Source organism: Netta rufina (assembly GCF_964035555.1).
Source record: "Netta rufina genome assembly, chromosome: 18".
Classification (NCBI taxonomy): domain Eukaryota; kingdom Metazoa; phylum Chordata; class Aves; order Anseriformes; family Anatidae; genus Netta; species Netta rufina.
Genome location: NC_140142.1, coordinates 5,451,467 through 5,475,294, shown reverse-complemented (window position 1 = coordinate 5,475,294; position 23,828 = coordinate 5,451,467). Strand labels below are relative to the sequence as shown.

Below are 23,828 nucleotides of genomic sequence, written 5' to 3'. Positions count from 1 at the left end.
GCCACCAAGAAGATCTGAGTTATCAGACTCAGCTCAGACCCGGTGTGACACCACACGGACAAGTGCCTACAACTAGCTGGTAAAGAGGTGAAAGTCTGGGAGTCCCTAGGACAGCCTGGGGTGGAGAGGAGCAAGGGTTCTACCAAGGCTGAAAGTCCCAACACTGAGGCCTGACTGAAACTCACTGCCACTGAGGCCTGTGAAGAGACATCTTGATAATGAGCACAAGGTCCTCTATCTCTGTGCATGCACCCATGAAGCAGGCAGAGGTCGTGCCATTCTCCTGCACTTGGCCATGCACATCCCCATCTCCTACTGCCCCACAAAGAGCCCTGAGCAATGTGGGAAGAGAAAGGATCTCCTTCCTAGGGAACATGGGCCTTGTGCATGGTGAGACACATCCAGGTTTCCTACACATCAGTGTCACCTTCACATAGCCTTTGTCTCCTTGTCCTCACTGCCTCTACTGTTCTGCTCTAACGAGCTCCAAGGGAGGCTGTGTCAGTGCTGGCCCTCAGGGGGACACTGCAGGAAACTTGCCTTTGACTTGGACTTCTGCAGAGATGTCTTCAATTGTCTCTGAGTGCCTGAGGTTCGTGGGCTGAGTTTCCCCAGGACTGAGTTCAGACTGACAAGCTTGTAGTTCCACGATCCTCCTTCCAGTCGTTTTGTAGGTGAGCATACATTTGCTAGTCACCAGGTGACTGGGAACACCCCTGATAGCCAGGACTGCTGATAAATGATGGAAGGCAGCTTGGTGAGCACTTCTGCCAGCTCCCTCAGCTGGCAGAAGAGGGGCTGCTGAGGGCAAACCCAGAACCCTGGACACCTCTTCCAAATGTGCTATCAGGAACACTGCCAAGGGGTTGCTCCCTTCTCTTCTCTATTCTGGGTGTTCATCATAGAATGAAGGACACAGGCTGAAAGTGGTTCCTGAGGAACCAGGGGCAGGACCAAGAGCTCCCGTTATGGCAGAACTTGCCTAAGGAGATGACAACTGATCTTAAATTTATCTGCATGGGACTGCACACCCTGCAGCTGGGCAGATGGCAGATTCCAGCCTGTAGAGGAATCTGGAGCTGCCAGGAGATGTCAGGGGATCTGCAGGGACAATGTGCTCAGTGGGTAGTGATTAGAACCTCATAAAATGTATGACCATCCAAAGGAGGGTCTGGTAAAGGAAAAGGGGAATCTGAGAAGTCCATGGGCTAAAGGAGGGCTCTGAAAGGCCACAGGAGATGGTGAAGAGCCAGCAGGCAAAGGCCCATAAGACTGCAGAGTAGTTGAGGATATACATTTTGAAGTGCTGTGGCGAGGTCTGGTACAGCACTAGCCTGCCCTTTGTGTCCTCAGAGACACCCCATGGCCCTTCCCAGCACTGCCCTGTGCTGCTGAGCCATCAGGGCAGATGGAAAGGGGCTCAGCAGCAGAGATCCCCATGGACGTAGGTCTGCTGCCCACCCTGAGCAGCACGGGCAGGGGGGAGACCCGCGGGGGTCCCAGGGCACCACAGCCCCTGGCTCTCACAGCACCACCGACAGCTCGGGGCCCTGTGGGGAGCACAGGGATGGAAGAAGCAACGGCTGGCGAGGCCAGAACAAACACACTGCCCTGGGTAAGGCTCTCTGGGAGCAGGGATGGCCCTGGGGGAGAGCAGGGCAGCATTGCTGGGCCTGCACTGATGGGGAAAGGAGAAAGGGAAAGCTCTTTGTGCAGGCCCCTGCTCGGGGCAGGCTGCTCTGTGGCTGGGCCAGGCCTCTTGTGCTGCTCTGAGGAGCGGGGCTGGCCCTGCGGGGCACAGGCACTGTGTGCTGGGGATCTGCCAGGCAAGAGAGCAGGGCTCCTGCAGCTTCACGGACCTCCATCTCCTGGCACAACGGACACCTCCTTGCTCCATGCATCCAGCAGATAAACACCTATCGGCCACCTGCTTTCTCTTCTTCTAGAGGAACTGGGGACAGAATAACAAAACCAAGTAAAACTCACAAATTGTGAGCCACAGAAGGCCCTGATGCTGTGCAAGAAATGCTCAAAAATGGCAACCACAACTGTGGGTGACCATCACTGGTCACACAACCAAAACACAGTACCACAAGGGGCTGCTTTGCAGAGAGTAACTCCGTCCCACCAACAGCCAGTACAGGGCCCCTGATGGACAAGAAGACTCCCTCTGAGCTCTGGAAGGAGACAGGAAGGTGCTAATAACCACCAGGACAATTGAGGAAGCCCAAAGGCCCTTCTGAAGGGTCACTGAGTGCCACCTGAGAGGCAGTGCTGGGCAGTGGGGAGGGCCAGGAGAAAGACTTGGGTGAAAGCTGTGAGAAACAGAGACACTCAGGGCTTTAGCAGCTGTCTGTGGTTGGAGTAGGAGGATGAGGTCACTCCTCTTACTAGGGCAGGGCTGAAGGGCCCTGTGTGAATCTGGTCTGATGGAGAAGTGTCCACCTTGCATGTGTGCCTCAGACTGGGAGCAGGGGCCTGCCCACGGTGCAGGATGGCTGGGCTGTGCTCAGCCATGCCCCAGGAGATGACCTTGCTCTCTTCCTCCCCACCACTCCCCACACGGGGCACGCCCTCAGGAAGCACCCCTGAGCCTGGAGATGCACCAACCTGCTGCGCTGAGGTGCCACTACTGCAGGGGCAGAGGGGAGGCTTGGAGAGACACATGGGGCCTGCGGGCAAGAGTGGTGTGGCCTGGGGAAGGGAGTGCCTGGGAAAAGTTACCCTGGAGCCATAGGAGCCATTCTTGAAACAAAACATGTTGGCAGGAACCACACTTTTGTGGCAGTGCAGAGCTGCTGGGCACATTGTGCAGGGTGCTCTGATGGACATTGGTGTCCTTTTCCATCGTGTCTTAAGTGACGCTTTTCTCAGGAATAGAGTAGCCAACAGAGCACTGACAGATAGTCTAAGATCATGCAAGGCATCATAAACATGCCCCTAAAAAGATAACTGATATGGGGAAATCAGGAGAAGACAGCCCAGGAGAAATGTGAGACTGAGAGGAGGGAATAGGGGCTTGGCCAGCAGAAATTAAGGATTTTGTAGAGGTAAGAGGGTTCAGGTTCTGCTGATGCTGCCGTAACTGTGACTTAAAATAGTCATATGAAGCTATTCCCTGGCTTCAACCTGTAAACTTCTTTCCTAAACCTAAATGCTACTCAGCACCTTGACAGGAATTCACTACTCTAATGAGTGACCTCAACGAATCCCTTGAAGACAAAACTCAGCCCATAGCCACTTCCCCTAGCTCTTACTCTCTTAATCACTCTGATCTCTGCCCTTAATAGTAGCATTAAAATGGTCTATTTAACACTAGAAAACTGCTTCTGTGACCTAAACAAAACCCTAACTCCAAATGAATGTGAGGGGCCATGAATCTGATCAGCTTGTGGGTCACAAGGAGGAGATGGGTGGGAATGCTCTGAGGAGCTCAGCTCTGCCTCAGGATCTCCTGCCCCAGCAGGAGCAATGTGACTGTGGAAGGGACTGTGAGGTCACTTCTGTCTCTGCACTTGATAGGGCAGCAGCAGGAACGTGTCACAGAAAGGGACTGTGAGGTCATTTGTGTCTGTAGTTGGCAGGTCACCCTTGACATAGACCTGGGATCTGCACTTTTGGGCTGACATCTGGCAGTGGCCCTGCTAGGCCAGCAGAAGGCACCTGCTTGGCATGCTGACTGGGGGATCCCCTCTGCCTCCAGAGCCAGGAGGACCCAGGCAGAAAGAAGGCCCCCAGATGGGCTGTCCTGTCCCTTCTGCTTGAGACCCTGACTGCACAGCAGCAGGCACAGGGCTTGGCTGTGTCTCCAGAAGAAGCTGCAAGGCCAGCAGCAGGCCCCTGGCTTGGAAGCTGCTGCTGAGGTGACTTGTGTCTGGTTGGCTGAGAGGCCGCAAGGAGCCTGCTTTGTTGGGATGCCTACTTCAGGAGTGGTTTCCACCCTCATTGAGCTATCTGTGGTAGTAGGAAAGAGCAGGAGAGAAGAACTTGCCACAAAGTGTGCCCTGGAAGGTTGGAACTGGCCACGAGGAGGAAGAAATGTCCCTCAAAGGGTCATGCTGTTGTCCCACAGATCACCCTCTGATCAGACCATGGCTTTCTGTTTCAAGGAACAGCTGGTGAGGGTTGACGAGACATGGGTTAAAGGAAGCGATGAGAGCAAAGCGTTGAACAGAGATGTTTGTCTGAAGACTTCAAGGAAATAGGGCAATGTGTGGGACAGCATTGGAAAGCCTGCAGAGGAGAAGGCAGAGGGTGCTGGCAAAAAGGGAAGTTGCTAACAACCCTGAGATATTTGTCTCCTTGGCAACAGCTTATGAGGACTGATGTTATACTCGTTGCAATGAGGCCTCATTGATTGCTTATAACCCTGTGCAGCAGCTCAGAGGTGACATACCACTGTTCTTCCTTTGGCATCACCCTGCCCAGAACATCCCACAGAACCCCAGGAAGAGCCTTGAGCCAAACACTGGGGGTGCAGGATCTCATGTTCCAGTGCCTGGGGCCAAGCCTTGGCCCTTCTGCATCACTAAAACCAACCAAGACTTTTCTCAGCACAGTGTTTTGCCTGTCTGTAACCATGGCCTCCAATTATCTGTCCTAACAAGGCCCTGGGGAGGCTTTGTTAGTAACAGCCCTCAATGGGGCCCATTAATACTCCAAGTCACTTCAACTTTTCCTCCTGACTTTACTTTCTCTAGCAGTTACATTATTCTCCTCTCAGTACCTGAGCTTCATAGACTGAGCACCAAAATAAACCATGGAACTCATTAAAATGCAGAAACTCCTAACATCTCTTCCATAGTTGTCTTCAAGCCTTCACGCCTTGTGCAGCTAATTGCAGAGCTTGCAAGATGTAATTAAGGAAGAAGATTTCAAAGAGCAACCAATAAAAATATTTTCTTGTTTCAAAGGCTGAATTTTGCTGCATTTCAGTTTTGAACATCATTCTCCTATTGCTATTGATCCAGGGCGACTTCTTTGGAGACCTTCGTCGGGAGGAAGAGCAGAGTGTGCTGGTCTGACACCTCCACTGCCAACAGTGGTCTTTGTCCCTGTAACTGCAGCCCAGCCCAGCACATGAAACCCTTTCTAAGATAGGTCAGGGGTGCCTTCAGATAAAATAAAATAAATAAAATAAAATTAAATTAAATTAAAATAAAACAAATTTGAAATGACTATTGGATCCTGAGAAATTCAGTCTGAATCTCAGTAGACACCTGGAAATCCATGAACTATCTTGGGTCTTCTGTGGAAAACTCAGGGTGAAAAATAAAGAAAATACATCTTTATTGGCTGTAGCTGTACCCATGAGCCTGGACTAAATTTGGGAAATTGTCCCCTTCCAGACACAGAAACCTATATTGAGTAGAGTGAAAAGAGCTGCCCAGTCAATAGAGTAGGGCAAAGTCCTACTTCGTGTGCTGTTGATGCAGAAGGCAAAAAGAATTGCATTGTGCCTGACACTACTCTGGGACGTGTCACCCAGGTTAGGCAACTTTACCTTAGTGCTGACAAGTCCATCACTAAAGCACGCTCCCAAGCTCTACATCTAAACCTTGGCTCTCCAGTTGATGACCCAACTCATGGATGGCAATCAGGGAGTCTCGGTTAGTGTGACGCTGCCTCAGGTGTGCCACCATGGTAGCCATTGGCACCTGCTGTTCTTCAGCCCTCAGCAAACCCCCAACAGAAGGGTTCTGTGGAAGGCCAAGCAAGGTAGACAACTGGTTCATGTCCTTTGTCTCCAAGGCAGCTCTGCCAAAGCCCCACCGGTGGTGCCCTCTTGGAACTCTGAATTCCCTCTCCTGAAGCAGTCTATGCCAAGGATGCACATAGCCTCTGGGCCAGTCACAATGGGGTGCTTTTGCCATTCCTTCCCAGTTAGACTCACTTCAGCCTCCAGTGCAGTTAACTGTTGGGTTCCCCCTGTCACTCCAGAAACGCAGGTGGGTTCTACCTCTTTCTAGCTTTATGGAATTAGGTACACTGTGCACCGGTGTCCAGTAGAGCCTGATACATTTGTGGATCTGATGTGCCAGGCCATTAAATATACCCAATCCAGTAAACCCGATTCTCCCTTTCCTCCCTGCCACCCCCTGGCTTGAAGCAGGACCCCTCTAGTCCTGCTCATAGTATTCATTACTGTGTCTAGTAGACGGCCCAAGGGAAACACGTGCTGCCATAGCACAGTAATTCCATGGGGCAGGGGAATGGAGCCGACAGTCAAGAGACACATTTGGGTGGGGAATATGGGGCCCACCAGAGACAAGGAGTCAAGACAGTCAGCTGGGGGAGGCCAGGAGAAGCAGCCCAAGGGGTGGTGTTGCTTGTGAGGACACGTTTGAGGCAGCAGCCTGAGTGGGCAGCAGCTGTGCGCAGGCCAGGGGAGGCCAGGAAGTGCATGCCAAGAGCGCTCCTGCCAGCAGAGCCAAGGCCGGGGCCGAGCCCAAGGGCAGAGGCAGGCCCAGGGCAGGGGGCTGCAAGGGCCATGCTGAGCTCCCTGCCCCTGCAGCAGCCGCTCTGGCCCTCAGCAGACGTGCTGGCAGGCTGCAGGGAGGGGACAAATGCTCTGGGCCCCCTTCCTGCTCTGCCCAGGCCAGCAAGGGCCCAGGGCAGCCTCCTCTCCCCTGCCCCTGCAGCTCTGGGCTCCCTTGGCGCAGCCCTGGCTCTGCAGCACCAAGCCCTGCTGGGAGCCCTCCCCTGCATGCTGCCACCGCTCCCTGACGCTGCTGTTGCCCTCTGCCGGGCACTGCCCAGCCCAGCCCAGCCCCTGCCCACCTCTTCCCACCTCCCTGCCCTCTCCCCAGTCCAGCAGCGCAGGCTGTGCTGGCCACAGGGCAGTGCCCACCACTGGCTGCTGCAGGGCTCTGGGCACGGCCACCACAGCCCCAGCCCCTCGCAAGGCACCGCAGCTGCTGGCACAAAGGTGGCTCTGGGCCTCCCCAGCAGCCCCCACACTGGGGCCAGCTCAGGTAATGGAGGTCCGTGAAGCCCTGTTCTCTTGCCTGGCAGATCCCCAGCACACAGTGCCTGTGCCCCGCAGGGCCAGCCCTGCTCCCCAGGCCAGCACAAGAGGCCTGGCCCAGCCACAGAGCAGCTCTAGATTCCTCTCCAGGTTGCCATTTGCCATCAGACTCAGCAACTTCAGGATACTCCCTGGGCAGTCAAGGCCAATTATTGATTGCTGACCATGGCTATCCAAGAAGGGAGTTCCCAGTCCAGCACTACACTGAAATTCTGATCCACGGTGAAGCCCAGAGAAGTACGGGGCCCGTTCATGCAGCAGTTCCTTGGGTATATTCCTAGCACCAGCTTTGGAAGAGCTGTGCAAAGAAAGACTGTCAGCAATATACATGGAATCTCAAGACTTAGTCAAATGCAAGAGTACAAGAGAAGAACGCAGAAGTCAAAAGAGAACAACAGTGACAAGGCCATGTCCTGCTGCTGGCCATGGCCATGGCTCCAGGGAAGCAGCAGCCCCGGCCCGAAGGCAGCAGAGAGGCAGAGCCCAGCGGGCAGTGAGGGGCAGCCCCGAGGGCCAGCAGGGCTGCTCCTGCATGTGGCAGCTGGGCTCTTGGCCCTGAGCCCCTCCTGCATGCTGGGGCTGCTCCTCCCCCAGCACCAGAGGAGATGGGAAGAGACAGCACCTCAGACCAATGAATTTCTGATGGCTTTCTTATCTGAGCAGGAGAGCTTGAGGATGTGGGGGATTTCACAGAAGAACTGGTCGACAGCATTGCCTTGGCAGAGGGGCAGGGAAAACGTAGTGGCCGTGTGCAGGACAGCATTGAGAAAGCCACTGCCCCAGGCAGCTGCTGCCATCTGGGCACAAGCTCTGCTGCCCAGGAGGCTCCCGTAGTGCAGGGGCTTGCAGATGGCAACGTAGCGGTCATAGGCCATGATGGTGAGAAGGGAATACTCTGCTACAAACAAGAAAGCAACGAAAAAGACCTGTGCAGCACATCCTTGATAGGAGATGGCCCTGGTGTCCCAGAGGGCATTGGCCATGGCTTTGGGCAGAGTGGTGGAGATGCAGCCCAGGTCCAGGAGGGCGAGGTTGAGGAGGAAGAAGTACATGGGGGTGTGCAGGCAGTGGTGGCAGGCTACGGCACTGAGGATGAGGCCGTTGCCCAGGAGGGCAGCCAGGTAGATGCCCAGGAAGAGCATGAAGTGCAGGAGCTGCAGCTCGCGTGTGTCTGCGAATGCCAGCAGGAGGAACTCGCTCACAGAGCTGATGTTGGGCATTCTCTGACATTGGACACAGTTGTCTGTTGAAGAGAGAAGACAGAACAGTTAGAGGAGGCTTCTCTGAGGAAAACCTATTGCAAGTTTTGGAGCACCCCCCAGCCTGAGCCTCTCTTTGCCGGAGAACCTTTCCACACCTCCCTTACTTGAGCTTGCAGAGGAGTCCTTCCTGCTGTTCATCGGGGGAAGCAGTGATATGGGGAAAACTCTAGTTCAGTCCACTGATCAGGACATTAGAATTCGCAGTGCTGTTTCAAACAATGCATCTCAAGGCAGAACAGGGATTCAGATGCCACTGCTGAACACCGCTATTCTCACCTGCCCTGTGTCAGCCCTCTGTGAGCTGCAGGACCACCACACTCAAGTGTTTCCCTGAGAAGAAACAGCAGACAGCTGAGAGCAGAGAACCCCCAGTCCAAGTGCAGCTGGACAGAAACCTCACCTTGTCTGTGCGTTGTGAGCAACTTCTCAGCTCTTCCCTCCTAGCAAGAGGTGTAGAGGTCATTGCCCTTATTGCACCTCATTGCAGCTTCCCACAGACAGCCATCAAGACGCAAGGCCATGGTGTTAGCATGGAGTTGTCTTCTCCTTGGGGCACCTGGATAACACAAGGATGCCACGAGAGAGCTGCATCCTGCTGGAGAGCAGCCTGCAGCCCAGGAGGATGCCCCACGGACAGAGCTGGATATCTGAAAGCTGGAGTGTCCCATATCCCAGCTGCAGCATTGCAGAGTCTGTAGGAGGCTTGGCCACTCTGCTCATGGCTGCCCAGGGGCACTTGGCATAGGGCACTGCAAGGGGCTTCTGCCAGACTTCCTCACCTCGCAGGGCAACCCAGCAGGACTCTCAAAGCCTACTGCATTGCCCACTGCCCTCCCAGAAACAAGACCCAGGAGGGGACCCTTTCAGGACCTGCAGCTGCATGGCCCTGCAGCCAGGCACTTACCTTGTCAAGGGCTGTGCAGGTTTCTCCTGCAGGCAGCTCTCAGAATCCTCTCACTGCCAACTGCCTTCAGCCCCTCTCTCCTTTTCTCCTCTCCGTGTCTGCCTCTGTGTCTCTTTCCTGCTGCGCTGTGCAGAGGAGCTGCTCCTGGGCACAGCTGTCTCTCTGCACCACGGCCCTCTTGCCACGAGCTCTCTCTGTCCCACGAGCCCGGCCCAGCTCAGCAGCACAGCACCAGCCCAAGGCACTGCAATCACCCCTCTGGGGGCTTTGCTGACGAGCCCACAAACCTCAGGCACTCAGAGACAATTGAAGACAGCTCTCCAGAAGTGCAAGTCAGAGGCAAGTTTCCTGCAGTGTCCCCCTGAGGGCCAGCACTGACACAGCCTCCCGTGGAGCTCGTTAGAGCAGAACCCTGGAGGCAGTGAGGACAAGGAGACAAAGGCAATGTGAAGGTGACACTGATGTGTAGGAAAACTGGATGTGTGTCACCAAGCACAAGGGCGCAGACAATAATGAATGATTTAATATTTTAAAAGACAGAAAATGAAGATAAAATATTAATAATAACAATAACTATAATAATATTAATAACAATATGTACAAGGCAAGTGATGCACCATGCAATTGTTGAGAAACCCCTCACCGATGTTCAACCTGTCTCTGAGCATTAGTCCCACTGACCCTGGCCAGCCGGCATCGGGATCTCTTATGCATGTCCCTTGACCTTAATTTCTTTTCGTGCAAAATCAGCTCTCGGAGGAAGTTGGAGTATTTTCTTCCCTTTCTCTAATACTCCCTCTGCTGTGTCACCCCACCCAGTAATGCCATCGATGTAGTGCAGGTGCTCAGGAGCTTCCTCCTCTTCCAGGGCAGTCTGAATCATGCTGCTGGCATGGCAGCACTCAGCATTGCGGGACTTCATTCAGGCCACAATAGGCCTCTGTTAGTGCACTGGGATCCCCCTGTCACTCCAGACATACAAATGTGTTTGACCCTCTGTAGCTTGATGGCATTAGGGTTCACTGTGCAGTGGTGCCCACTAGCACCTGATACTTCTGTGGGTCTGATGTGCAATGCCATGGAATCCCCACAGTCCAATAAACCCGACTGTCCCCTTCCTCCCCCTGGCTGGAGGCACAGCCCCTCTAGTCCTGCTCATAGTATTCAGTACTGTGTCTGCAGGACAGCCTGCTGGAAATAGGAGCAGCAGTTCTCTAAGAACCCCTTTTAGTGATTGTTTTTCCTTGCCACTCACACACCCGTGCCTCTAGATTTTCCATCCCACTTTCTCATGTGCTCTCCATGGTCACACAGGTAAAACCACAGGGTGGCACATGGTGTGTACCCACCATATCTCCTTTCCTGCCCTCTAATTCCAGGGAGGGGTGCTGTTTCTCCCAGCACCAGAGCAGCATAGGGATAGGGATCGCGTGATTACTGATGCTCTTATGACTTCTTTCTCTTCGTCCTCCTACTCACATGATGGCCCAGCTTTTCTGAAGCCTGCCTTGTCTTCTGACTAACTGACTTTCACATCCATTGTTTTTTCTTGCATAGAGGAGCAAGTGATACAGACGGAGCTTGGTTTTCTGGCTCAGACACAGGGCCCAGAAAAAGAGCTGGAGTTGCTGCAGGGCATTTTGCAGATGCTGTAGTAGCTGCAGGGTCTGTCAGAGGGGTTGGAGTGACTGCAGGGCTTTTCACAGAGGCTGGAGTGGCATTGATTGTGGCTCTGTAAGGACAGGCCAAGACCCAGCACACTGCGGTGGCATGTGTCTCTTTGGAAATGCCAGGGTGATAACACCTCCTTTTCAAGCATTTAACCATTTTTTTTTAGGATTCTGCATTTGCTCGGGGTGAAGTTCCAAAGTTCTGGAGGTGCTGACTGCTGTAGGTGCCTGCCCAGATCCTCCCTCACTCCCTGCCACTCCAAACTCTCCTGCCACCAGACAGAAATCTGAATGGTATTCTTAAGTAGTCCTGAAACACATTCAGGAGACATAACAATAGGAGCGTGCTGGTTTGACCATTCCAAAGATATTCAAAACTTTGAAGAGCCAGTGTAAATAGCCTGGAGGAGAAGGGTGAGGTGAAAGAGAAAGGGAGAGTGAACAAGTGGGGAAAAGTGTCCTCCCCTTGTCTCCCCATGGCTTGGTTTCCTGAGGAGAAAAGGTCTAGAGTGTAGTTCTTAATAGTTTCTGAGAGATGGCTCCCAAGGTATGTTGGCAATGGCAATGCTGAGTACAAGTACCAGATTAGTCTCATGACCAGGATTTTTATCATATCATAAGCCAGTGTTACACAACACATCAAAAGAATAAACTTGACGCAGCCATCAGAAAAGATAAACAGCATGACAGGGGAGACATACAGTAAGTAATGTGCTGTGCAACACAATTCTGAAATCGAGCACAACAGATCTGAGCTTAAAAGAAGGAAAGAAGGAAGGAAAGAAGGAAGGGAGGAAGGGAGGAAGGGAGGAAGGGAGGGAGGAAGGGAGGAAGGAAGGGAGGAAGGGAGGAAGGGAGGAAGGGAGGAAGGGAGGAAGGGAGGAAGGGAGGAAGGGAGGAAGGGAGGAAGGGAGGAAGGAAGGAAGGAAGGAAGGAAGGAAGGAAGGAAGGAAGGAAGGAAGGAAGGAAGGAAGGAAGGAAGGAAGGAAGGAAGGAAGGAAGGAAGGAAGGAAGGAAGGAAGGAAGGAAGAAAGGAAGGAAGGAAGGAAGGAAGGAAAGATCAGCATTATGATCAGCAACTATTAAAATTAACTAATGCTTATAATAGCTTTCTTTTAACATGCTGTGGCCAGATCTGTCATTGGCTCAAAAATTGTGCTCCATGTTCGGCACCAAAAGAGTGTGGTTTGACCCGGGAGGCAGCACAGCACCACACAGCCATTCCCTCACACACCCCGAGCAGATGCAGGAGAGAATGAGGAGGGAAAAAAAAGATAAATAAATAAATAAATAATGGATTGAGATAAAGTTAGTTTAGTAGGACAGAAAGGGAAGACAAATAATACGAGCAATGATGATGATGATCATGATGGTGATTGCGTGTCCCACAGTAGTGGTACCCCTTACCCTGGCCAGCCACCCCATATTGATTGTTCAGCATGATGTTGTGTGGTCTGGAACATCCCTTTGGCCACTTGGGGTTGGGGTCAGCTGTCCTGCTTCTGTCCCCACTGGCTTCGCAGGCACCCCCAGCCCTCCACTGCTGGGCAACAACTAAGCCATCAGTGTGTAATCAGCATTCTTTTCATGCTGAATCCAAAACACAACATCATACCAGCTCCTAGGAGGAAAATTACATCGATCCTAGCCAGCTCCTGGACACCCACAGACTAAGGGCATGATATATCTGTGTGTATATCAACAGAGAAAAGGTGCTGGCGATTAATCGGAAAGTACTGGAGCAGAGCATGATGCAGATGGTATGGAATATGGGGTAGATATTGTCCATGTGTCGGCTGGGATAGACTTAATTTCCTTCCTATTAGATGATACAGTGCAGTGTTTTGTAAGTAACAAAACACGTGCTCTTCCTGGGCATCTACCTGGCTGCCCTCCTAGGCAACGGCCTCATCCTCAGCGCCGTAGTCTGCCACCACCGCCTCCACACCCCCATGTACTTCTTCCTCCTCAACCTCACCTTCCTCGACCTGGGTTGCATCTCCACCACTCTGCCCAAAGCCATGGCCAATGCCCTCTGGGACACCAGGGCCATCTCCTATCAAGGCTGTGCTGCCCAAGTCTTTCTCTTTGCTTTCTTGTTTGTAGCAGAGTATTCCCTTCTCACAGTCATGGCCTACGACCGCTACGTTGCCATCTGCAAGCCCCTGCACTACGGGAGCGTCCTGGGCACCAGAGCTTGTGCCCAGATGGCAGCAGCTGCCTGGGGCAGTGGCTTTCTCAATGCTGTCCTGCTCACGGCCTCTACATTTTCCTTGACCCTCTGCCAAGGCAATGCTGTGGACCAGTTCTTCTGTGAAATCCCCCACATCCTCAAGCTCTCTTGCTCAGACTCACACTATTTCAGGGAAGTTGGGCTCATTGCCTTTAGCTTCTGTTTAGGTGTTGGTTGTTTTATTTTCATTGTGGTGTCCTATGTGCAGATCTTCAGGACTGTGTTGATGATGCCCTCTGAGCAGGGCAAGCACAAGGCCTTTTCCTCACCTGGCCATGGTCTCCCTGTCTATCAGCACTGCCACATTTGCCCACCTGAAGCCCCCCTCCATCTACTCCACACACGTGGACATGGTGGTGACAGTTCTGTACTCGGTGATACCTCCAGCAGTGAACCCACTCATCTACAGCATGAGGAACCAGGAACTCAAGCATGCACTGAAGAAGCTATTCCAGTTGTCTTCCAGAAGCAGTTAGCTACAGCTCTTCTGTTACAATGGGAAAAAGTCACAAAAAATATATAAAAAAATGCCATAGAATCATAGAATATCCTGAGTTGGAATGGACTCATAAGGATCATCAAGTCCAGCTCCTGGCACCACACAGGTCTACCCAAAAATTCAGACCATATGACTAAGGGCACAGTCCAAATGCTTATTAAACTCTGACAGGCTTGGTGCAGTGACTACGTCCCTGGGGAGCCTGTTCCAGTGTGCGACCACCCTATAAGTGAAGAACTTCTTCCTGATGTCCACCCTAAACTTCCCCTGCCTCAGCTTGATGCCATTCCCTTGGGTTCCATCACTGTTGATTACGGAGAATAGATCGGCTCCTGCCCCTCTGCTCCTCCTCATGAGGAAGTTGTAGACTGCAATGAGGTCCCCCCTCAGCCTCCTCTTCTCCAGGCTGAACAGGCCCAGTGCCCTCAGCCGCTCCTCATACGTCTTCCCCTCTAGGCCCTTCACCATCTTCATCGCCCTCCCCTGGACACTCTCCAACAGTTTAATGTCCTTCTTGTACTGTGGTGCCCAGAACTACACACAGTACTCAAGGTGAGGTCACACCAGGGCAGAGTAGAGCAGTACAATCTCCTCCCTCGACCGACTAGCAATGCCATGCTTGATGCACCCCAGGATACGATTGGTCCTCCTGGATGCCAGGGCACACTGCTGGCTCATATTCAACCTCCTTTCAACCACAACCCATAGATCCCTCTCTGTGGGGATGTTCTCCAGCATCTCATCACCCAGTCTGTATGTATAGCCAGGGTTGCCCCATCCCAGGTGCAGGACCCAGCACTTGTCTTTGTTAAACTTCATGTGGTTGGTGATTGCCCAGCTCTCCAATCAGTCCAGGTCTCTCTGCAAGGCCTTTCTACCCTCAGCAGAATCTGCAATTTCTCCAAGTCTGGTGTCGTCAGCAAATTTGCTCAGAACACCTTCTAGTCCTACCTCCAAATCATTTATAAAGACATTGAAGAGGACTAGCACTAAAATGGAGTCTTGGGGGACCCCACTGGTGACCATCCACCAGCCTGATGTGGCCCTATTTACCACAACTCTTTGTGCCCTACCCTTCAGCCAATTGCTCACCCGTTGCATGATGTTTTTGTTAAGTTGTATGCTGGACGTTTTGTCCAGTAGGGTCCTTTGAGAAACTGTGTCAAAAGCCTTACTGAAATCCAAAAAGGTCACATCAGCTGGTTTCACTTGATTGACTAGATGGGTGATCTTATCATAAAAGGAAATCAAATTTGTCAAACAGGACCTACCCCTCATGAACCCATGTTGGCTGGGACCAATGACTGCTTTGTCTCCCAGGTGCGCTTCAATAACTCCTAGGATAATCTCCATAATTTTACAAGGAACTGATGTGAGACTGACAGGCCTGTAGTTGCCAGGGTCTTCTTTCTTGCCCTTCTTGAAAACTGGGACAACGTTTGCCAGCTTCCAATCTACTGGGACCTCTCCAGATTCCCAAGACCATTGAAAAATTATTGAGAGAGGTCATGCGATGACATCAGCCAGCTCTTTAAGCACCCTGGGATGGATCCCATCTGGACCCATGGACTTGTATGGATCCGGGTGGAGCAGGAAATTCTGCACACGCTCAAGGTCTGTTGGGAGTTTGTCATTCACATGGTTCTCCAGTTCAGGGCACCCAGGGTCCCAAAGCCCATCATCAGCATTGAAGGCAGAGGTGAAGAAAGCATTAAACGTCTCTGCTTTGCCTATGTCCTCGTCTGTGAGGAGACCTTGCCCGTCAAGTAAAGGACCTATGTTTTCTTTGGTTCTCCTTTTTTTTGTTCACATATCTAAAAAAACATCTTGAATTGTCTCCCACAGATGTGGCCAGCTTCAACTCTAGTTGAGCTTTGGCCACACAAATTTTTTCCCTACGAACGCGAACAGTGTCCCTGGATTCCTTCCACATTGACTGACCCCACTTCCAGCAGCCATACAATTTCTTGTTATGCCTAAGCTCCAGAAGATCCCTGGTCAGCCAGGCTGGTCTTCTGCACTGCCTGCTTGACCTCCAATATTTTGGAATTCCCTGATCATGTGCTTTTAGGAGGCAGTGCTTAAAGGCTGTCCAACACTGATGGATGCCAAAACCTTCAAAAGCAGCTTCCCAGGGGCCTTGCTGACTAGTTCCCTGAGCAGCCTGAAGTCTGCTTTCCCCATATCCAGGGCTGAAGTTTTGGTGGCAGTTTTCCTTCTGTCACCAAAAAAGTTTAAACTCAACTGCTTCATGGTCTCTATGACTAAGACGGCCGCCAATTGCCATGTCTCCCACAGGACCCTCTCTGTTTTCCAGCAACAGATCAAGGAAGGCACCTTTCCTGGTTGGCTTTCTTAGCACCTGCACCAAGAAGTTATCATCTAGGTGCTTTAAGAACCTTCTGGACCTGCTCGTGTTGGCTGTGTGATATACCCAATTAACTTCTGACAAGTTGAATTCCCCCATAAGGACAAGGGGAGTTGATCTCAAGGTATGTCTTAGTTCCTCAAAGAATAACTCATTGGTGTCATCATCCTGTTTGGGTGGTCTGTAATAGACTCCCACGATGACATCCCCTTCATTTGTTCATCCCTTAATCCTTACTCAGAGGCTCTCAACTTTGCCATCCCCAACTTGAAGCTCCCTACAGTCCAGCCCCTCCTTCACATACATCACCACCACCCCCACCTCCTCACCTGCCCTGCCTGTCCCTCCTGAAGAGCCTGGAGCCATCTATTGCAGCACACCAGCCATAGGACTCATCCCCCCAGGTTTTGCTTATGCCAATGATGTCGTAGCTGTGGGACTGGGCCAAGACTTCTAACTCATCCATTTTATTCCTCATACTGCATGCATCTGTGTAGAAGCACTTCAAATGCACTTCATTGCATGCAGCACCTTGTGGAGCTGACCGAAAGGCCTCACTGGCACACAGTCCCTCTGATTCTAGTGCACCATCACCAGCTCATCACCAGCATGCCTGGTTTTATCCCTTTCCCCCTTCGACTCTAGTTTAAAGCCCTATCTATCAGCCCTGGCAACTCCTGAGCCAAAATCCTTACCCCTCTCCGAGAGAGGTGCATCCCATCTGGTGCCAGTGGAACCGGTGTCACATAGACTTTCCTGTGATTGAAAAAAAACAAAGTTCTGTTGAATGCACCAGTCCCGAAGCCATGTATTAATGTGATGAGTCTGTTTGTCAGCATTGATCCCCCCTTATCGGAAGGACAGAGGCAAACACAACCTGTGCCCTTGATCCTTTAAGTAGTCTCCCCAAAGCCCCAAAGTCCCTTTTGATTGCTCTCAGACTTCTCTTTGCTACCTTTTCATTTCCAGCCTGAAAGACCAGTAACAGGTAGTAGCCGGTGGGCTGTACCATGCACTTAACTTTCTTAGCAATGTTTCTTCTCCGTGAGAAGTCTGTGGGTTGGGCCCAGTTGTCATATTGGGCCCTCTGTCCCTTTCAGAAGGGAGTCCCCCATGATGATAACCCTATAAGCCCTAAGAAAAAGGGATGGAAAAATCTACCGCCGTTCTAGAGACACAGATGCGTGAAGTGCCAGGAAAAATATTGGCAAAAAGGTGTTCTGTGAACATTGTTTCTCCAGTTTCCAGCAGATAGTCCTCCAGACACACTAATGAATACTATGAGCAGGAGTAGAGGGATCCTGCCTCAAGCCAGGGGGAGAAAACAGACAATTGTGTGCTATTCGACTTTAAGGATTTAATGGCTGGCACATCAGGCCCACAGCAGAATCAGGCTCTAGTGGACAGCGGTGCACAGTGTACTGTGATGTCATCAAAGCCAGAAGCCTTTTGTATTTCTGGAGAGACAGGGGGATCCCAGCAGTTAACAGTACTGGAGGCTGAAGTGAGTCTCACAGGGAAAGAGTGGCAAAAGCATCCCACTGAGACTAGCCTGGAGCCTTTGTGCATCCTTGGCATAGACTGCTTCAAAGAGGGTACTTCCAAGACCCAAATTTCACTGGTGGGTTTTTGTCATAGCTGCCTGGGAGATGGAGGACATTAACCAGTTGTGTCTACCTTGCCCACTCTTTCACAGGACCCTTCTGCTCTGGAGGTGCTGATAGCCAATGAGCAGCAGGTGCCAATCACTACCAGCCGTGCACCTGAGGCAGTATTACACTAACAGAGACTCCCTGATTCCCCTGCATGACCTGGTTCATCGACTGGAGAGCCAAGGACTGATCAATAAGACTCTCTCACCCTTTAATAGTCCCATATGGACAGTGCAAAATTCTAATGGGGAGTCAAAGATAACGATGGACTTCTGTGGCCTGAATCAAGTCCCACCACCACTGGCTGCTGCTGTGCCGGGTATGCTAGAACTTCATTCAGTATGAACTGGAGTCAAAGGCAGTCAAGTGCTATGCCACAATTAATATTCCTAATGCATTTTTGTCCATCCCTTTCACAGCAGTACACATGCCACACTTTGCTTTCACATGGAGGGGTGTCCTGCCCACCTGGAATCAACTGCGCCAGGGCTGGAAACACAGCCCTACCATTTGCCATGGGCTGACCCAGAGTGCTCAAGAACACAGGGAAGCTCCTGAACAACTCCAGCATGCTGGTGTCATCATCACATGGGGCACCACAGCAGAAGAAGTATTTGAGAAAGGGAAGCAAATGTTCCGAATCCTTCTGAAAGCTTGTATTGCATTTCAACCCATTGTCTTTTTAGAGATGGTTGCGAGATAACAGCCATGTGGTGCCGAGCTGCCTGCCAGGTTAAAGCACATCATATTTGACAACCACAGTTTAAAAGCACTAATCACCCTTTCAAAAGTCATTTCCCCTGTGTTCAGAGAAGGGCAGTTGGTGATGTGTTCAGTGTGCTTCAAACACCACACCTCAGCAGAGACCCTGCTGCCTTCGGGAGCTGTCAGCTCTGAGGCCTTGGGGACACCTCGAGGGAGCCCAAGGGCACAGAGCAAGAAATGCCATGGTCGGGTGCTGTGCTGCTGAGCTGGGCCGGGCTCCTGGGCCCAAGGGGAGCTCCTGGCAAGCGCTGCAGAGAGACAACTGTGCCCAGGAGCAGCTCCTCTGCACAGTGCAGTAGGGCTGGGGGCTCTGACCGCAGCTGGCACACATTGAGGAGAGAAGGAGAGAGGGCTTGGAGGCACTGAGGAGCGCAACAACAGAGGGCAGCGTGTGGCAGGACACATCTGCAGGCTCTTGACACCGTGAGGCTCTGGCAGCAGGGCAATGCAGGTGGGGTTGCCAGAGGGGTCTTCTACAGCTGGCACATCCAATGGCTGATAGTATCTGTCAGGGTGGGCCTCACTCTACTTGTAATTTGGACTAGGAGATACTTTAGAGAATGGCGTTTATGAATGGGCGTTTCAGGAGGAAGACTGTGGCTTGGTCAGTCTGAAGAGAAAGGCTTTTTTGGATTCTCTGCTTTAAGATTCTTGCAGTGGAGTGGAATCTGAGTGAGTCTGAGCACACAGCTTGTGCGATGGGGTCTGTTAGCATGGACAGGGAAGAGATGTAGGGACAGAGAACCAGTTCCCAGCAAGGACATGGGCAGGCGGTGAGAGGCAGCTCCTGCCAGAAATGCTGTGTGAGGGAGGGCTCAGGCACCTCCCTGGGACAATCGCTGCTCTTCTCTCCCACCAGCACAGGGCAGCTGAGACCAGAACGGATGGACAGACTGGCTGTGCTCTCTGTAGTACACTCTACACTAGAGGAATAGTATCTGTGACTCTGAGGATCCACAAGGTTTCACTTGTACTGCACCAGGAATGACAGTATGGAAAGAACTGGCAGAGGAGCTGGCCAAGCCACTTTCCATCATTTATCAACAGTCCTGGCTATCAGGGGAGGTTCCAATCGACTGGCGGCTAGCAAACGTGACGCCCATCTACAAGAAGGGCCGGAGGGCAGACCCGGGAAACTACAGGCCTGTCAGTTTGACCTCAGTGCCAGGAAAGCTCATGGAGCAGATCCTCCTGAGAGTCATCATGCAGCAATTGCAGGGGAAGCAGGCGATCAGGCCCAGTCAGCATGGCTTTATGAAAGGCAGGTCATGCCTGACGAACCTGATCTCCTTCTATGACAGAGTGACGCGCTGGGTGGATGAGGGAAAGGCTGTGGATGTGGTCTACCTTGACTTCAGCAAGGCTTTTGACACCGTCTCCCACAGCATTCTCCTCAAGAAACTGGCTGCTCTTGGCTTGGACTGGCGCACGCTTCGCTGGGTTAGAAACTGGCTGGATAGCCGGGCCCAAAGAGTCGTGGTGAATGGAGCCAAGTCCAGTTGGAGGCCAGTCACTAGTGGCGTCCCCCAGGGCTCGGTGCTGGGGCCGGTCCTCTTTAATATCTTCATTGATGATCTGGACGAGGGCATCGAGTGCACCCTCAGTAAGTTCGCAGATGACACCAAGTTAGGTGCGTGTGTCGATCTGCTCGAGGGTAGGAAAGCTCTGCAGGAGGATCTGGATAGGCTGCACCGATGGGCTGAGGTCAACTGCATGAAGTTCAACAAGGCCAAGTGCCGGGTCCTGCACCTGGGGCGCAATAACCCCAAGCAGAGCTACAGACTGGGAGAGGAATGGTTGGAGAGCTGCCAGGCAGAGAAGGACCTGGGAGTGATGGTGGATAGTCAGCTGAATATGAGCCAGCAGTGTGCTCAGGTGGCCAAGAAGGCCAACGGCATCCTGGCTTGTATCAGGAACAGCGTGACCAGCAGGGCGAGGGAGGTGATCATCCCCCTGTACTCAGCTCTGGTGAGGCCGCACCTCGAGTACTGTGTTCAGTTTTGGGCCCCTCGCTACAAGAAGGACATCGAGGTGCTTGAGCGGGTGCAGAGAAGGGCGACGAAGCTGGTGAGGGGCCTGGAGAACAAGTGCTACGAGGAGCGGCTGAGGGAGCTGGGCTTGTTCAGCCTGGAGAAGAGGAGGCTCAGGGGTGACCTTATCGCTCTTTTTAGGTACCTCAAGGGAGGCTGTAGCGAGGTGGGGGTTGGCCTGTTCTCCCATGTGCCTGGTGACAGGACGAGGGGGAATGGGCTTAAGTTGAGCCAGGGGAGTTTTAGGTTAGATGTTAGGAAGAACTTCTTCACTGAAAGGGTTGTTAGACATTGGAACAGGCTGCCCAGGGAAGTGGTGGAGTCACCATCCCTGGAAGTCTTCAAAAGACGTTTAGATGTAGAGCTTAGGGATATGGTTTAGTGGAGGGCTGTTAGCGTTAGGTTGGAGGTTGGACTCGATGACCTTGAGGTCTCTTCCAACCTAGAAATTCTGTGATTCTGTGATTCTGTGATTCTGTGAAAAAAGAAATTGCCACAGAGCTTCTTTGCTGCTAGGGGACTTGGGAGCAGCAATTTGTTCATATCAAGAGTTAAAATAATCTGAGAATACCCCGTGTTCCTCTTTACTTTTTTTTATAGGTAAGGACTGTTAACTACACTGCCCACAACAGAGTCTCCTGATCCCAGGGACACCCTCAGGCAACATCAGTCAGAGCTCATGAAATGGACCTGACTAAAGTCTGCTTAATAGGTTGAAATTGAATCAGATATCAACAGATAATTTTGTTGTATTTTCTTACTGCCTTTTCCCTCCTTGGAAGAAACCCATGGCCACAACCAGCAAACGCCCAACAACAGCTCTGTGAGTGAGTTCCTCCTGCTGGCATTCGCAGACATGCACGAGCTGCAGCTCCTGCACTTCACGCTCTTCCTGGGCATCTACCTGGCTACCCTCCTGGGCAACGGCCTCATCCTCAGCGCCGTAGCCTGCGACCACCACCTCCACACCCCCATGTACCTCTTCCTCCTCAACCTTGCCCTCCTCGACCTCGGATCCATCTCCACCACTCTGCCCAAAGCCATGGCCAATGCCCTTTGGGACATCAGGGCCATCTCCTATCAAGGATGTGCTGCACACGTCTTTCTGTTTGTCTTCTTTATCACAGCAGAGTATTTCCTCCTCACCGTCATGGCCTACGACCGCTATGTTGCCATCTGCAAGCCCCTGCACTACGGGAGCCTCGTGGGCAGCAGAGCTTGTGCCCAGATGGCAGCAGCTGCCTGGGGCAGTGGCTTTCTCACTGCTGTCCTGCACACGGCCACTACATTTTCCCTGCCCTTCTGCCAAGGCAATGTCCTTGAACAGTTCTTCTGTGAGGTCCCCCAGATCCTCAAGCTCTCCTGCTCAGATGCCTACCTCAGGGAAGTTGTACTTATTGCATTTAGCTTTTGTTTAGGCTTTGGTTGTTTTGTTTTTATTGTGGTGTCCTATGTGCAGATCTTCAGGGCAGTGCTGAGGATGCCCTCTGAGCAGGGCCGGCACAAAACCTTTTCCATGTGCCTTCCTCACCTGGCCGTGGTCTCCCTGTTTGTCAGCACTATCATGTTTGCCTACCTGAAGCCCCCCTCATTCTCCTCCCCATCCCTGGACCTTGCAGTATCTTTTCTGTACTCCATGTTACCTCCAGCACTGAACCCCCTCATCTACAGCATGAGGAACCAGGAGCTCAAGGATGCACTGAGGAAATTGTTTGAATACATATTTCTTTAAAAAAAAAATAATGTGCCTTTACGTTCTGAGTTTATCTCAGAAACAGTTAGGAAAGCAATTTGGTTTTATTTTTCTTGATAAATATGTTCTCCAAGTTGTGGTGTCGATTTAATTAATGTCATGTTAGCCTCCTACCTGTTCATTTATCTCTTTACTTTTCATAATTATCTCATGTATATCTAAAGCCAGGCTTTCTGTGTAGCTATAGACAATAAAGAAGCAAGCAGAAATTCATAGGTCTCAGCTGCAGTGCATTCCCATCTCCTTTGAGAGACGTTATTTAAAAAAAAAAATAGCAAAACTATTTGTGACAGTGATGCTTGACCACTTCCTTGAAACAGGGCCTCAATAGATAGAGCTTATTTTCAGGAGGACAGTCGTTTTCATAACGGGAGCTCACCTCTCCCCTCTCCTTCCATTTTCCACCTTCTATTGCTGAGTGTGACATCATATGCTATGGAATATCTCTGTGGCTGGTTTAGGTTAGCTGCCCTGGTGATGTCCCCTCCCTGTCTCTTGTGCACCCGCAGCCTGCTGGCTCTTTGGGGAGGGACGATTAGAGGGATTCCTGATGCTATGACAGTACTGCTCAGCAGTAGACAAAACACAACCGTGATACCAGTGCTGTTCTAGCTACTCAAGCAGAGCACAGCACTGGGTGAGCTTCTACAGGAAAAGTTAACTCCATCCCAACCAGACCCATAACGGTCACATATTGAAAACACAGCACCACAGGGGCTGCTCTGCAGAGAATTACTTCGTCACAGTCAGAGCCAGTGCAGGGCCACACACTGGACAAGAAGGCTCCCTCTGAGCTCTGTGGGGAGTCTAGAAGGTCCTAAGAAGCAGCAGGAAGACTGAAGAAGACCAAGGCCCATCTGAAGGTTGACTTATTCCCACCTGGGAGGCAGTGCTGGGCAGTGGGAAAGGCTATGAGAAAGACATGTGAGAAGACCATGAGAAACAAGGAAATATCACTGCCATTGACCCAGGCCTGCAAAAAATCACTCACTGGCCTACTCTGTCAGGCCAGCGTGAGCCCAGGAGACAGCAGTGAATGGAGCCCGCAGAGTGTGAGCCTGTCCCATGTGGACTAAGCAGAGCTCAAGTGCTCAGTCTGGTGTGAGCTCTGCAGCCCCAGGGCACGCAACAGACTCAGCAAAGGAGCATAGCAAGTGATTCTTGCAGCCCTGGGGCAATGGCAGTGACCCCATGAGCTGGGTCTGCCTCCCAGCCTGCCAGCACTGCCCTGCAGAGTGCCCCCGTGCCCTGGGCACCACAGCTCCCTCGCTCTGCAGAGCAGCACCTCTGGTTGTCATGTCAGAGATCTCAAATTTTGACTAAACTCATATCTCATAGCTGTTTTTAGTTTTCTCCTTAGGGGTGGCTACTGCCTCCAAGATGCCTGAGAGGAGGTAAATCCTGCACGAAGGCCTGCAAAATGTTACCCTGGATCCATAGGAGTCATTCTGGAACCAACGCTTCTTCATAGGATGTACACTTTTGTGGAGGTGTGGAGTGGATGGGAACGTGCAGGATGCTCCTACAGAACTTTGTGCCCTTTTCCCTACCGACTACAACACCACTTCTGTCTCAGGAACAGAGTAGCCAACAGAGTGAGACAGATACTCTGAGATCATGAAAGCCATCAGAAAGCTGATCCCAATAAGAAAACCAATATGAGGA

At 51.8% G+C, this 23,828-nt stretch overlaps 1 protein-coding gene across 1 annotated transcript; it reads left to right on the top strand.

Moving 5' to 3' along the window:
• Positions 1-374: 374 nt before the first annotated feature.
• On the top strand, positions 375-22,142 carry LOC311216350 (olfactory receptor 14C36-like; the record flags this gene model as incomplete). The annotated part of the gene is made up of 2 exons (XM_084297895.1): positions 375-390; positions 21,193-22,142. The coding sequence occupies 2 exons, from the start codon at positions 375-377 to the stop codon at positions 22,140-22,142; spliced, it is 966 nt and encodes a 321-aa protein (XP_084154021.1).
• Positions 22,143-23,828: the final 1,686 nt, after the last annotated feature.